The following is a 16,908-nucleotide window of genomic DNA, read 5'->3' on the forward strand; positions in this document are numbered from 1 at the left end:
GGAGGAGAAGGATAGAGAATGGAGTATGTGAGGGGGACAGATTAGAGAGACAGGGAATGAGGAGGAGAAGGGTAGAGAATTGAGTATGTGAGAGGGACAGATTAGATAGACAGGGAATGAGGAGGAGAAGGATAGAGAATGGAGTATGTGAGGGGGACAGATTAGAGAGACAGGGAATGAGGAGGAGAAGGGTAGAGAATGGAGTATGTGAGGGGGACAGATTAGAGAGATACAGAGAATGAGGAGGAGAAGGGTAGAGAATGGAGTATGGAGTATTAGATAGACAGGGAATGAGGAGGAGAAGGGTAGAAAATGGAGTATGTGAGGGGGACAGATTAGAGAGACAGAGAATGAGGAGGAGAAGGGTAGAGAATAGAGTATGTGAGAGGGTTAGAGAGAAAGATCAGAACAGATATGATCATTCATCAGTCTATTGTTCGCTACAGTTCATTGTCACCAGGAAGTTACTCACGGGGTCCAGATCATTCTCAAAGTCCTCATCCTCGGCCCCGATGATGCTCATGGCTGGGTTAGACCACTGAGCCCCAAACGCTCCCCCTACAGACAGAGACACAGTTAGACCACTGAGCCCCAAACGCTACCCCCTACAGACAGAGACACAGTTAGACCACTGAGCCCCAAACGCTCCCCCTACAGACAGAGACACAGTTAGACCGCTGAGCCCCAAACGCTCCCCCTACAGAGACACAGTTAGACCACTGAGCCCCAAACGCTCCCCCCTACCGACAGAAACACAGTTAGACCACTGAGCCCCATCACTCACAAGCAACAGAGACACAGTTAGACCACTGAGCCCCAAACGCTCCCCCCTACAGACAGAAACGCAGTTAGACCACTGAACCCCAAACGCTCCCCCCTACAGACATAAACACAGTTAGACCACTGAGCCCCAAACACTCACACCCTACAGAGACACAGTTAGACCACTGAGCCCCAAACTCTCCTCCCTCCAGAGACACAGTTAGACCACTGAGCCCCAAACGCTCCCCCCTACAGACAGAAACAGTTAGACCACTGAGCCCCAAACGCTCCTCCCTACAGACAGAAACACAGTTAGACCACTGAGCCCCAAACGCTCCTTCCTACAGACAGAAACACAGTTAGACCACTGAACCCCAAACGCTCCCCCTACAGAGACACAGTTAGACCACTGAACCCAAAACGCTCCTCCCTACAGACAGAGACACAGTTAGACCACTGAGCCCCAAACGCTCCCCCCTAGAGACAACATGATTGGGTAAATAAGCCGACCATACCAATCACTTATTGCCGACATTTTTCTGATATGATTCATCACAATAAGTAGCCTATACCAGAGAAATGTGAAGTTTGAAATTAAACAAGTTTGCTAATGTGGGTGATTGTTAATGGGACAATTGATGTCTACAACCATCAAACTAGTAGTACTAGTTTGATTTTTTAAAACTGTGGTGCACATTAATATTATAAAAACTTATAGTTATATTTATTGTTATCACATCAATTCAGACAATTTATTGCAATGTGGATTTTTGGCACCATGAGGAGACAGAAAAGAGAGAGAGGACATTACATCATCTGACACCATCACAACTTGCTGAGTGACACTACGAATGTCAACCCACACCGACCTCGGCCTCACCCACAAGAAGATGAGGGAGGAAATATATATAGGTTAGACAACCCTGGTCTTGTTTTAGTTGAACCTGGAAGACCTGGAAAACCAGGTGTGTTGATTTTAGACAATCACTGAACTGATCAATTAGGTCTGTTGGTCAGGTGTGGTGCCTAGTTGGGACAAAATCCTGTAGTACCTGCGGCCCTCCAGGAACAGGGTTGCCGACCCCTGACCTAGTCTACAGGACCCCATAATCACACTACTAAAGCCTTGTTCACAATGCAGGCCTTAATGCTCAAATCCATTTTAGAATACTGACTGTCCAAACAGCAAGTTACAAGTGACCAAATCAGATGCGTGTTCAGACAGCAGTCATTTGCTGACATGGCCAAGCTAGTTGTCATAGTAACCACTGGTGTGTGGCAGTGGTGTAGCAAAGATATTTATAACTAAACCAAGATAGACCACAGCCTGTCATTTCAAATGGAAACAAATGAGTCATAGTGGGCAGAACAAGCAAGGAGGTGGGCAGAGCCAAGCACAAGCTAGCAAGATCTTATTAGCTTGTTCTAGCATACATTTGCATATTTCCGTTACGGAACGCCTAGTCTGAAGTGTGCAATAACTCAATTCACCTTTTCACTTGTTCTAAACAATGCAATTTTTTGGCGACTTTAGCAAAGGGTAAAGTCTAGAAAACTTAGTCCACTGTTTGCAAGAGATTATAGTTTCAGGAACAGAAAACTCTATTGAAATCAAAGGTTTAATCAATGAGAAAATTTGCAGAATGTCAGCCAAAATCCATCTCGTTCCACCTTCTCCCACTGCTGGCCACTGGGCTTCCTCTCACTGCCATATTTGATAGTGAGTGGGAACGCCAAGTGGATGCTTCACATTTATACATCCGCTGAAATACCTGTCTCATTGTTCTATCTGTGGGTGTACTCTGATTGGTGGTGGTGCTCGTGGTTCCTATCACTCAGAAGTTATGTAGCAAGTCAAGGTGACAACAATGCCTGCCATGGACGTTTCCCAGTTGCTTTGAGTGTTCAGAATCATAGTGTAAGAACACTTAAGCCCTCAAAGGATAAGATGGTCCAGCTTTCAAAACAAGTCCTTTTTGGCTGGCCACAGCAGTCAACTAACTAGCTGGTTACTAACTAGCTGGTTAGCTGTTAACTTTCTAGCACATTCTTTAATTTATTTGTAAACAATTAACAAGCTAGTTAGTTGACATGTTCTTTGTCAAACTGTCAAGATACGCCAAATAACAATCTAAAAACCACTTGAGGGCAAATAAATCAGATTTGACTGTTCAGACAAGAATGAAGCTGGTTTGAAATGTGGCTTGAAATAGGCTGTTGAAATTTCAGGAAAAAGAACTGATTCGAATCAGATATGCCAAGGTCCAAAGCAAGGAGTTGGGGGGAGTCTACTACGATGAGAGTGTTCGGATAGAGTATATGGTAAGAGCTTCTCTAGGGGGGGGGGGGCACCTATCCTGTGTATGTGACAATTACATTTTATTTACACTGGTTAGGGAGGGGGTAAACTCTGGTTAGGGAGGGGGGGGTAGGGAAAACTCTGGTTAGGGAGGGGGGTAAACTCTGGTTTAGGGAGGGGGGTAAACTCTGGTTAAACTCTGGTTAGGGAGGGGGGTTAGGGAGGGGGTAAACTCTGGTTAGGGAGGGGGGTAAACTCTGGTTAGGGAGGGGGGGGTAAACTCTGGTTAGGGAGGGGGTAAACTCTGGTTAACTAAACTCTGGTTAGGGAGGGGGGTAAACTCTGGTTAGGGAGGGGGGGGGTAAACTCTGGTTAGGGAGGGGGTAAACTCTGGTTAGGGGGGTAAACTCTGGAGGGAGGGGGTAAACTCTGGTTAGGGAGGGGGGTAAACTCTGGTTAGGGAGGGGGGTTAAACTCTGGTTGGTTAAACTCTGGTTAGGGAGGGGTTAAACTCTGGTTAGGGCCTTTGCTTGCTTATCACGACAGGTCATTACTGACGCAATTGACTGCAAGAAAATATAGGGGCCAATTTGAATTCTCCAATCAATTTTTGGAGAATGGCTAAATATCTAGTGCCATTAAAATCCTGGAGTGTTTGACTAATTAAGTAGAATCAAGGTGCTTTCTGCAAATCACAAATTCCTCTTCCTCCAGGCTCCTCTGAAACATTTAGATTTGGGATCGTAGCTTGGAGGGAGTTAGAGAGAGGGATAAATATTTTAACCCAGGGGAAACAGTTGGCCATGCCTTGCCAAAACCCAGTTTACAGCTGAGCATTCAACAAAGTTTAACTAAGCCTGAGCCAATAATGCCCTGAGGGAGAACTCATGACAGTCAGTGACAGCTAGGCCTGTCCAGGAACAACCCCAACCCTTGAACTCTACCCTTAGACCCTAGGTTACACCTTCAGCTGTAGACTGTAGGAATGGAATACGCTACACCCGCAATAACATCTGATAAATGTGTGTTTGTGACCAATAAAATCTGATTTGAATTGATGTAGTCTAAGCAATCTGGCAGAAGCTCAGAATCAAACCCATTTCGAAAGTAGAGCCAGATTACCATTTTGCTTACACATACCCAACACAACATCAGATCTCCAAACACAGAAGGGGTAGGGGCTAGGGCTATCAAAAAACATTGATTTCAAAGCTTAACCAACCGTACAACTCAACGCACAAGGACTGCTTTTAACAGTTTACACATAAAATTGTGCAAAAACACATTTAAAGGAAAAACTGCAGATACAAAGTTTGGTAAAATAACACAACTAAGGGAGATTTTACTGTAATTCTGTTACCAAACTTTGTATCTGCACAGTTTTCACCAGGAGGCATAAAAAAATGTTTTATTGTGTCAATTGTTCAAAGTAGTCATTGTGCATAGAGCTGTATGGTTTATTAAAATTTGAAATCAATAGTTTTTGTTTGGCATACATTTTTACGTGAAAAAGGAGTCTCTCAGCATAATTCCATTACTGTGCAATTGCCCGTAAGTCACAGGAGTGGACCCCCGCCATGCATTCATCCTCCAGGCCATAGTAAGTCAGGCTCCTAGAAGCCACCGGGAAACACCCTGACAGTCACAGCAGCACCATTGTCCAGCCCTGAGTCAAATCACTACTGAGAAGATCTTATAAAGGCCTGTGTGTGAATAAGGATGTGAGCGGGTGGGTGTGGGCCTGTGAAAGTGGAAAACAAATTGTAGAAAGAGTGCAGTGTAGAAAGAGTGCAGTGTAGAAACAGTGCTGCGTATCTAGATGACGTGAGGCGCGATAGTAGCAAATGTGTGTTGGGTTTGAGAGTGAGGTTAGGTAGAGACTAAAATAGCACATTGTCTTGTAAGGAGAATTGGTGTTGCTGGTATGAGTTCAAAGAGGCTTTAGAGGTCAAGAAGGAGAGAGATGGAAAAATGGAGTTGGAGGAGGAGAGAACATGTGGACATTCAGTCATGTGTAGAGGTAAGTCAATCAAATGTATTTATAAAGCCCTTCTTACATCAGCTGATGTCAAAGTTCTGTACAGAAACCCAGCCTAAAACCCCAACCACCATGCAATGCAGGTGTAGAAGCACAGTGGCTAGGAAAAACTGCCTAGAAAGGCCAGAACCTAGGATGAAACCTAGAGAGGAAGCAGGCTATGAAGAGTGGCCAGTCAAGTAAGTAAACCAGGAAACTGAGTGGAATGCACAAATGTGCACAAACACACACAGAGTAGGGTGAAATAATCCCACACACCTTCCCCTCAGCACCACACATAACCATCACTGTTAGTAGCCTGAATCAACCAATGCCCTGGCTGCACATACAGTCATCTTGTTCACCACACGCTTCTGCCCAATGCTATGTGGAATTAGCCTGGGAACGAGGTGGCATGTAAAGTAACACCGCTGCAGTAGCCCAACTGTACAGTTACATCACCATGGCTACCACAGAGGCTGAATGCACTGCTGCCTGGTGGAACTATGAAATGCTGTCACATGAAGTAGTATCCCCCACTACAGTGCAAACATGGGGAGTCTGCTGTTACAGACAGTGTTGGGATATTATAGCTTAAATCTGAGAGGGTCTATGTGAGAGGGTCCCTTCTACTCTCCTCTCCTGACATACTGAACATTCCACAGCATGGCACCAGACTACACCAGTCTCTTGCCCTTCTCATCTCATCTCCTTCCCTTCTCGTCGAGACACATGAAAAGGGCTGGATGGGGCTGTTCTGACAGTGAGGAAAGGGTGAGAATCTATTACAGACTATTGGGACATGACTTGGTGAGGAAAGGAGACAAGGAGGGGAAGTTGATTCAGGCCATTTTTGGGATGTGGCCCAGAAGAGTAGGAGAGCCCTGGAGCTCCTGAGGAGGCAGCTGTGCTACTCCTCCCACACTCCCCTCCACCTCTCCCTCTCGTCACATTCCAACAATAACTCAGCATGTTATTATAACTCAATAGGTGTCAGCTGGCATCAGGTCTATTGATAGCTATCAGGCACATGTGCCTCTGTATGTGTGTATTATAAAGCACCTGTTACAACTCCTATCTCCATTTTTCACTTGAAACTCATTCATATTGTATGGTTATTCAACACGTTTTGTTTTACAGCATTTCTTAGTTCCACCAGGCAGGTCACTGTGAGAGTTGTATTAATAACCACTGAGTCACTGTTACACCAGCTCTAGCACCAAGACCACAATCCCCATTGTGTAACCGTTTGAGCAAACAAACACCCACCGTGTCACCATTTACACAACCAATAAGAACGCAGGACACTGAGGGAACAAACGATGACCTCACCCCACTGTGAGCTTCTTCACTGTCCATACCACAGTGGGAGGGGCTGATACCGGTCAATCAAGCTTCTTCAATGACAGTCCCATTGCAGGGACTGTCAGTCAGAGGAGTTTGTGTGAGCCAATCATAATAGGAAGGATCATAGAAATTCTAGTTGTATGGTGCCTGCCAATACCCAGTAAGAGTAGAGCATCACAGACGGCTGGAGTTATGATAATGCCAACAGAGCCGACTGGCACAACCCTTCAGAGGGATGAAGCCTTAGACAGACCCTTGTGCAGTGGTGGGAAAAGTACTCAATTGTCAAACATGAGTAAAAGTAAAGATAATAGAAAATAGAAAATGACAAGTCAAAGTCACCCAGTAAAATACTACTTGAGTAAAAGTCTAAAAGTATTTGGCTTGAAATATACTTAAGTATCAAAAATTCCTTCCATTCATTAAAAAAATAAATGTTTTATTGACGGATAGCCAGGGGCATGCTCCAACACTCAGACATAATTTACAAACAAAGCATTTGTGTCCAGTCCCCCTGTGCATCCCCCCCATCCACATCGACAGGAAAGTAGTGTAGAAGGTAGAAAGTTTAAAGTTCCTCAGCGTACACATTACTGACAAACTGAAGTTGTCCACCCACACAAACAGCGTGGTGAAGAAAGCAGCGCCTCTTCAACCTCAGGAGGCTGAACAAATGTGGCTTGTCACCTAAAACCCTCAAACTTTTACAGATGCACAATTAAGAGCATCCTGTCAGGCTGCATCACCACCTGGTACGGCAACTGCCCCGCCCTCAACTGCAAGGCTCTCCTGAGGGTAGTGAGGTCTGCATAACGCATCACCGGGGGCAAACTACCTTCCCTCCAGGACACGTACAGCACCTCCAGGAAGGCCAAAAAGATCATCAAGGACAACAAACACCCGAGCCACTGCCTGTTCACCCCGCTATCATCCAGAAGGCGAGGTCAGTACAGGTGCATCGAGAGACTGGAAAACAGCTTCTATATCAAGGCCATCAGACTGTTAAACAGCCATCACTAACATAGAGGCTGCTGCCTAAATACAGACAAATCTCTGGCCACTTAAATAAATTGAATACATTGATTTAATAAAAGGTATCACTAGTCACTTTAAATAACGGCTCTTTAATAATGTCTACATATCCTACATTACTCATCTCATATGTTAATACCGTATTCTATACCATCTACTGCATCTTGCCTATGCCGCTCTGCCATCGCTCATCCATATATTTATATGTACATATTTTTATTCCACCCCTTTAGATGTGTGTATTAGGTAGTTGTGAAATTGTTAGATTATTTGTTAGATATTACTGCACTGACGGAACTAGAAGCACAAGCATTTCACTACACTCGCATTATCATCAGCTAATCATTTGTATGTGACAAATAAGATTTGATTTGATTTAGTGAGTCCGCCAGATCAGAGCCAGCACCAGGGACCAAGGATGTTCTCTTGATAAGTGTGTGGATTGGACCCTTTTCAAAATGTAGCGAGTACATTTGGGTGTCAGGGAAAATGTATGGGAAAAGTACATTATTTTCTTCAGGAATGTGGTGAAGTAAAAGTAAAAGTTGCAAAAATATAAATAGTAAAGTAAATACCCCCAAAAAACTACTTAAGTAGTACTTCAAAGTATTTTTACTTAAGTACTTGACACCACTGCCCTTATGTGACTGGTGAGTCATAATACTGTAAAAATAAAAGCAACAAAGAGAACGAGGGTTCTACAGTATCTATCAATCATAGAAGCCAGTCTTTCATCCCATATAAAAACATAAAGTAGGTGCATTTCTAAGTACCAAACATTCATTCATTGTGTCAGTTCAGGTCACTCTTCACCCCAAACACCCAGTCCCGCACAATAGCCTGTGTCTGGTCCCCTGTGCCACTATGGCAGCATGGCCCTGAAATAGAGCAGAGCCCTAAAGGCAGCTAGCTGTGTTTGTGCTCTTTTTATCTGGCCTTCTCATCAGGCTGAATGAGTCAGAGCTTCTCTGGGGTCCTACGGCCCTGGCCTGGCTCCGAGAGGGTGTCCCCAGAGGCGCCTGAGTAGAAAAGGAGCGGGAGGCACACAGACAGGAAGTGGGTGTAATTTCCTCAGGAAACATAGCCATTTCCTGTTCGACCTGTCTGCAAGAGTCACGTCGAGGGATCAAAGACGAGAGATGAAGAAGAGGGGGGGCACAAAAAGAGAAAGAAAGCTAGAAAAGAGGATGGATCATGGCAGAGGAGAACAAGGTCAGGGGTCCGATTAAGAAGTGACACCCTTTTCTTTATTTGACCTGTGCTCATCACCTCTGTCACTCAGAAGAGGAAGTTGGCAAATATTACATGAACGAAACTAACTGAAGAAAGATGATTGAGAAACAGAGAGAGGAGTCAAGGTCACGTGGGTAAAACTGAGAGAATGTGTGAGAAGCACAGTGAGGCCCTAGTACTACTCACTGCCATCATGTGTGCGGGGGGCGGATCAAATCAAAGGTTATTTGTCACATGCTTCGCAAACAACAGGTGTAGACTAACAGTGAAATGCTTACTTACGGGCCCTTCCCAACAATTCAACGTCAACGGTGAAAAGGCGACTCCGGGACGCTGGTCTTCTAGGAAGAGTTCATCTGTCCAGTGTCTGTGTTCTTTTTCCCATTTTTATTGACCAGTCTGAGATATGTCTTTTTCTTTGCAACTCTGCCTAGAAGGCCACCATCCCGGAGTCGCCTCTTCACTGTTGACGTTGAGACTGGTGTTTTGTGGGTACTATTTAATGAAGCTGCCAGTTGAGGACTTGTGAGGCGTCGGTTTCTCAAACTAGACACTAATGTACTTGTCCTCTTGCTCAGTTGTGCACCAGGGCCTCCCACTCCTATTTCTATTCTGGTTAGGGCCAGTTTGCGCTGTTCTGTGAAGGGAGTAGTACACAGCGCTGTACGAGATCTTCAGTTTCTTGGAAATGTCTCGCATGGAATAGCCTTCAATTCTCAGAACAAGAATAGACTGACGAGTTTCAGAAGAACGTTCTTTGTTTCTGGCCATTTTGAGCCTGTAATCGAACCCAGTTGTTCTGATTAAAGAAGCAATACAACAGTTTTCAGATGTGCTAACATAATTGCTAAAGGGTTTTCTAATGATCAATTAGCCTTTTTAAATGATGAACTTGGATTTCCTAACACAACGTGCCATTGGAACACAGGCCTCTATACGAGGCCCATAATAAAAAATAATATAAAGCAGTTTCCAGCTACAATAGTCATTTACAACATTAACAATGTCTACACTGTATTTCTGATCAATTTGATGTTATTTTAATGGACAAAAAAAGTAATTTTCTTTCAAAAACAAGGACATTTCTAAGTGACCCCAAACTTTTGAACGGTAGTGTATATTACTCAATGTCAATAGATTAAATCATCTAAGATAACTAGGTACTAGAACAGTTTACTGCCTGGCCTTGTAAGTATTTGTATCAGTACATTTGTTTACATAGAAGAAAATAGTATTGAGATTGTCAATCACAAATCAACATAGCAGACTCTGGACCTAAATGGATGGACGTTCAAAAAGAGAGAGATAGAAGACAGAAGAAAGAACCTCGAGAGACAAAGGAGATGAGAATGAATGGGCAAAAAGGAGAGGGGGGAGAGAGAGACAGAAGTGTCAGGAGGAGGTGTGATAGAAACAGCTGCGCTGGTGTGAATATGCCCTCATACCACATCCTCTCTACCCATCCCTCTTTGTCCGTGTCTCTCGCTCTCTTCCTTCCCTCCCCGTACTCTGTTCTCCCCTCTCTCTCCACCTTCAACTCAATCATCTTGGCCACTCCAATACAGCCAGTCACTTTAACCTTTATTTAACTAGGCAAGTCAGTTAAGAACAAATTCTTATTTTCAATGATGATCTAAGAACAGTGGGTTAACTGCCTGTTCAAGGGCAGAACGACAGATTTGTACCTTGTCAGCTCGGGGGTTTGAACTTGTAACCTTCCGGTTACTAGTCCAATGCTCTAACCACTAGGCTACCCTGCCGCCCCACTACCTCATGACCAGAACAGTAGAGCCAATTATGTCATTTAACAGCCATTACGCACTGGCTAACATAAAACTAGCAACTCAAAAAAGTCCTAACCACTAGAACACCAGTAGTGTGTTAAATCCCCTGCATCTCATTCTGTCCCGATTGCCTATCAGTTAGAGGCAAAATATACTTCCATACCCAACAACTCCTTGGTATTACTTTCCATACCTCCTCTTTTTCTCTCGCCATGTAAGAAGTCACTTTTTCATGCTTTATGGAAACATTGGATAGACGAGGGCCAATCGACTGTCATGGAATGGGTTCGCAGTGAGCCTCCCGCCTATTTAACTGCTTCCAAATGTGTGTGTGTGTGTGTGTGTGTGTGTGTGTGTGTGTGTGTGTGTGTGTGTGTGTGTTGGTGTGTGTGTGTGTCTGGATAGTAGGGTAATTGTGCAGGCCAAACACAGAGGCCTTTGATTACCATTTGGGTCGTGGAGAAACATTCTCATTCATTCAGAAGGCATGTATGTGTGTGTGTGTGATTGTGTTGGCAGGCCACGTTTCACCACCCCTATGACCAGTGGTGGCTGAAGAGGACTTGAGGACTGCAGCACATAAAGCAGCTATGTCCGGCCAGAGTGTTGGAAGAGCTTTCCCAGAATCCCAATCTGGGCTGGCTCTGAACATGGAGGTAGCAATACCGCCGCCCAACAGACACACCCCTCCATGACGGTACGGCCCACATAACTCACCAACCATGCAACGCAGTCCTGCTGCATTCACATCCTCCATCTTAACATAGCTCTATTACTGAGGCACCATGAACCACATACTGCAGCTAGCATCATTATTGGACATTTCTGTTAAATTTCTCAGTGAAAATGGCCTAATAATTAATCTTAAGATTTAGTCATATTTAGTCATATAGCTCTGTCGCCCCCTTTTCTAACCAGACTTTTAGAAAATAATGTGTATACAACTAGGGCCCCCTCTCTCTTGTTTACATTAGAAACCTCATCAGCCCTGTTGCACTGTCAACATGGATGGTCAATTCAGGCTGCTTGCTCTCGTGATGGTGGTGTGTGTGTCTAAACCTCCACTTATCCCACCCACCCCTATCCCTCTCTCTCCATCCATCCATCCCCAAGAGTAAACACAGTCCATGAAGCCCAGTCTATTTTTTTCCAGCCTGACCCTGGGAATGAAAGAGCTCCTTCTCTCCCTCCTGTTCTCTACCAGTCTGACTCACATTCTGACTGAGGGGTGGAGCTGTTTCCATGTCACACCGGTCTGTCTGTCTGCCTGTCTGTCTGTCAGCCAACACAAGAGACACACGAAAACACAAGGCCTAACACAAAGACATAATACACACAGACAACTGTATACCCCAAACACAATCTAATTGTACATACTGTATGTGCACACACATCTTCTCCATACTACAAAGACTCAATCAGGGCTTGGGGATGTCACCACCTTGCACACATTTTCAGTTCCATTCCCCTGCCTCTACCTAGTATATCAGAGGACAGTGGGTTGGTCCTGGACAGTTCTGAACTACATGGCTGTGCTACAGGGCTGACACAGCACACTGGACAGACAGGAGAGAGAGATAAGCACTTCTACTGTACAAGCTGACAGTAAACCAGAGCTACCTGTGTTCACCTGAGAATACCCCTGAGCTAGGCTACCTGAGAATACCCCTGAGCTAGGCTACCTGAGAATAACCCTGAGCTAGGCTACCTGAGAATAACCCTGAGCTAGGCTACCTGAGAACCATCACCCACCCTGTCGTTACAATCTCCACTTATTACAAATACACGTCTCATTTAACTATCGTCTGGAATGCACACTAGGATAATTGCAAAAGGACATACAGTACGCACACACTGATGAACACACATGGTTCTTGGTTAGAAGGTGCTCAGACATGTTGAGATGTTTATTTTGTAAGCCACACAAGTAGGCCTACAGGGAATCGACTAGTAGTTTACCCTTTGTCCAGAGGGACAGCTGTTGCATTGTGGGTAGTTGGATATATTCTACCATCTGCTTGTTGTCTGGTCGAAACCCTCTGGCCTAGTTACTGAGCTCAATGTAACTACACTAGGCCTAATAAAGCACTGGGATTCCTCTATTAACTTCTTATGGCTGGGGGCAGTATTGAGTAGCTTGTGCCCAGAGTAAACTGCCTGCTACTCAGTCCCAGTTGCTAATATATGCATATTGGTATATGTGGATAGAAAACACTCTGAAGTTTCTAAAACTGTTTGAATGATGTCTGTGAGTATAACAGAACTCATATGGCAGGCAAAAACCTGAGAAAAAAATGGAACCCGAAAGTGGGAAATCTGAGGTTGGTAGTTTTTCAACTCATTCCCTATTGAAAACACAGTTGGATATTGGTCATGATGCACTTGCTAAGGCTTCCACTAGATGTCAACAGTCTTTAGAAACCTGTTTAAGGCTTCTACTGTAAAGGAGGGGCTCATAAGGGCTCTTTGAGTCAGTGGTCTGGCAGAGTGCCACAAGCTCGTGATGCTCGTTCATGTGAGAGTTAGCTCGCGTTCCATTGCTTTTCTACAGACAAAGGAATTCTCCGGTTGGAACATTATTGAAGATTTATGTTAAAAACATTCTAAAGATTGATTCTATACATCGTTTGACATGTTGCTACAGACTGTAACGGAACTTGTTGACATTTTGTCTGCTCGTTTCGTGAGGTTGGATTTGTTTACAAAACGCGCTAACAAAAGTAGCTATTTGGACATAAATGATGGACATTATCGAACAAAACAAACATTTATTGTGGAACTGGGATTCCTGGGAGTGCATTCTGATGAAGATCAAAGGTAAATGAATACTTATAATGTTATTTCTGACTTCTGTTGACTGCACAATATGACGGATATCTTTTTGGCTTGTTTGGTCTCTGAGCGCCGTACTCAAGATTATTGCATGGTTTGCTTTTTCGAAATCTGACACAGCGGTTGCATTAAGGAGAAGTGTATCTAAAGTTCCATGCATAACACTTGTATTTTCATCAACATTTATTATGAGAATTTCTGTAAATTGATGTGGCTCTCTGCAAAATCACTGGATGTTTTTGGAACTACTGAACATAACGCGCCAATGTATACTGAGATTTTATGATATAAATATGAACTTTATCGAACAAAACATACATACATTGTGTAACATGAAGTCCTATGAGTGTCATCTGATGAAGATCATCATAGGTTAGTGATTAATTTTATCTCTATTTGTGCTTTTTGTGACTCCTCTCTTTGGCTGGAAAAATGGCTGTGGTTTTTCTGTGACTTGGCTCTGACCTAACATAATCGTTTGTGGTGCTTTCGCCATAAAGCCAATTTGAAATTGAACACTGTGATGGGATATAACAAGTTTATCTTTAAAATGGTGTAAAATACTTCTATGTTTGAGGAATTTTAATTATGGGATTTCTGTTGTTTTGAATTTGGCGCCCTGCACTTTTAATGGCTGTTGTCATATCGATCCCGTTAGAGGGATCCAGTCTACTCTGACACCCACAGAACACAACTGTGTAGATTTAGCATTGTAGCTCTTATTGCAGGGCTGTGACTGTGTGAAATCACCTCCCCAGTCAGCCTATTGTGTGTATTGACATTCATATTGCACTGTACAGCTTTACCTAAGGATTGGGGATCAATGAAAAGGGGTATCAGTCTACTCAATACCCAAGCTCCAAAACATCCACTTGACATGCAGTCATATTCAGGTCCAGATTGGTCAAAAAGCTTCTTTGCCACGTCAAATAGTGTTATTTACCATGTATCTTTTTTGACCCAAACGGCATTCCATAGAAATCCTGGTTGAGAATGAAACAACTGAACAACGAAACAGCACAGCAAGTAAGTGAAAGAAATAGGTTTTGATTATGTTTTACTGGTAACGGGGACATACATAACTTTTGGTCAGTGTGGTGTGTGTAACCTTTATTTAACTAGGCAAGTCAGTTAAGAACATTAAGAACAAATTCTTATTTACAATGACGGCCTAACCTGGCCAAACCTGTGGACGATGCTGGGACAATTGTGAGCCACCCTATGGGACTCCCAATCATGGCCGGATGTGGTACAGCCTGGATTCGAACCAGGGACTGTAGTGACTCCTCTCTGTAGTGCCTTAGACCGCTGCGTCCGTGTGTGTGTTAACTATTTAACTGTACAAGAATGCTTAAAAGGCAGATACAATTTTAAATATCTGTTATCGGTATTGTTTTTTTGGCAAGGAAAATATTGGTGTCGGCCAAAAATGTAATATCGGTGCATCTCTATCAAAAACACTGCATTTCAAACAGCCAGCAATAATCTAATGAATTCAGGGCTAGTGAAATTATACCTAGGTTAAATATAAGCCTTCCACAACCATAAGACCCACTTATTATTTAATGATTTAATCAAAATAGTTTAACCTGCATTTTTTGCAATAATAACTGATCTGGCTTTCAAATCTGTCTATGAAAATGCCCTTTTTGTTACAAATTTAACCAGAAACATGCCATTACTGAATGTACCCACTTCTTGTAGCAGGCATATAGAAAATGAACACAGGTCTCATGAACAATCTCTCAAACACAAGCCCACGTGCTAGCGAGAAGCCAGCTAATCTATATATTTCAACGTTAGCCAACTTGGAGCTATTTGCTTGCTAACAAGGTCTAAAAGTTGAATTGTTATTAACACACCCTTCTGTCCATCTCCAACTGTTTGAACGGCATGCTAGCCTGTCCACTTTGTTCAGATGTTAATAAAATCTAGTGGATATCTTATCTCATAATGAGAACGAGTTGCCAATGAGAATGAAAACAAATTCCTTATATAATGTTGTTTTATGCTATGACAGTCTTTGGCTAAAACGCTGCTAGCAGTATGTGGTACTGCAACGCCACCGCGAGCGACAAACTGAGCATTAATTTTCCATAACCAACGTTCATTGATACTCCTGTTTCAGTAGTGTCTGCTCTGCATGCAATTTGCGGAGTTGAGACATAAAAATGATATAGTTAGAAAGGTTAACTCCTATATTACAGTAAAATAATGTCTAAATGTGTTTCAGTCTCCATATGACCCATTCTGTTGGACCAAACCTCAAATGCAAACAGCGAGTTAAAACCGCTTGTCAGAGAGGAAGCGAGCTCTCATTTTTGTTGTTATGAGTAGTAGGGGGAGTGGCTTGGTGATAGGGGGAGGAGCTGGGCCTGTAGGGGGCAGGGCTTGGTGTGTGTAAATATACACAGCCTCAGCAGAAGAAGCAAAGGATGAGACCAAAAAGACAAAAGAATAAGCGGACATAAACTAAAAATAAACAATACCTTGATTCTTGCGATACAGGCATTTGGAAAATCGCGCCAAAACATGAATTCAAATAATCAAATTCAATACATAGCCCAGTCCTGTGTGTGTGTGTGTGTGTGTGTGTGTGTGTGTGTGTGTGTGTGTGTGTGTGTGTGTGTGTGTGTGTGTGTGTGTGTGTGAGAGAGAGAGACAAGAAGAGACGGTACCCTTTGAGCTTCAGGCAAGACTGCACTTGCAGAGGTAGAGAAAGAAAGGGATGACAGCAACATGTTATTGTTCCTCTAAGAGACAGGAAGCCTCTGTAGTTCAGTGTCGCCGCTGACACATCACAACGCTCCAAGCCCAACCGCCGTTTCAGCATCACGTCTCATCTGATCAGTTCAGATACAGAACTATTCCAAAACAACTACAGGTCAACCTACAGGCCCATAACAACAGACCATGGCTGGACTTGAGACAGACAGAGTGCTGTTCAGATTCTGAACAAAGGTCCTACATAGCACCTAAAGCAACATTTTTACTGATTCAGCATTCACAATTTTGATGTGTTATAGGCCCAATTCAGTCTCTTAGTAACATATAGACAAAATTATTTTGGGAGTTCAACTGAGGCTGCGAAACTAGAGTGCTAAATAAGTGTTGAACAACTCATACTATGGATATAGGCCCAACCCTCTAGGTCTGATCATGTATATTTTTCTCTTGATCTTTGATCCCAGAATTTATAAGTCACCTAAGTCACTGTTACTACAGTAGCTGGCTAACATCTGGTACTTTACCCTGCACCTTAGAGGCTGCTGCCCTGTGTACAGAGTCATGGAGCACTGGTCACTTTAATCATGTTTACATACTGTTTTAGCCACTTCATACGTACATTCTGTATTCTAGTCATGGCTCATCCTATACAACTACTGCTGTACCCGCCTTTTCTACTCATATACTGTTTATACCAGTTTATATATATTCCGGACTTTGACATAGCTCATTCTGATATTTTTTATTTATTAATTTGAAATTATTGGATTATATTGTGGATTATTGCTAGGTACTATTACCACATTGTTGGTGCTAGAAACACAAGCATTTCGCTGCACCTGCGATAACATCTGCATATCTGTATACGCAATCAA

General features: G+C 43.3%; 1 protein-coding gene across 5 annotated transcripts in view; it reads right to left on the reverse strand.

The window, feature by feature from the left end:
- The window catches only part of LOC118371305 (rho guanine nucleotide exchange factor 1-like), a 54,880-nt gene that overhangs the window by 36,578 nt on the left and 1,394 nt on the right, over positions 1 to 16,908 (reverse strand). For all 5 annotated transcript variants that reach the window (XM_052489992.1, XM_052489993.1, XM_052489991.1 and 2 more), the window contains one exon: positions 473 to 558. In XM_052489992.1, the coding sequence (XP_052345952.1) occupies positions 473 to 523 (51 nt within the window). In that variant the 5' untranslated portion in view covers positions 524 to 558. The remainder of the gene's footprint in view (positions 1 to 472; positions 559 to 16,908) is intronic.

Source organism: Oncorhynchus keta, chromosome 31 (assembly GCF_023373465.1).
Source record: "Oncorhynchus keta strain PuntledgeMale-10-30-2019 chromosome 31, Oket_V2, whole genome shotgun sequence".
NCBI classification, from domain to species: domain Eukaryota; kingdom Metazoa; phylum Chordata; class Actinopteri; order Salmoniformes; family Salmonidae; genus Oncorhynchus; species Oncorhynchus keta.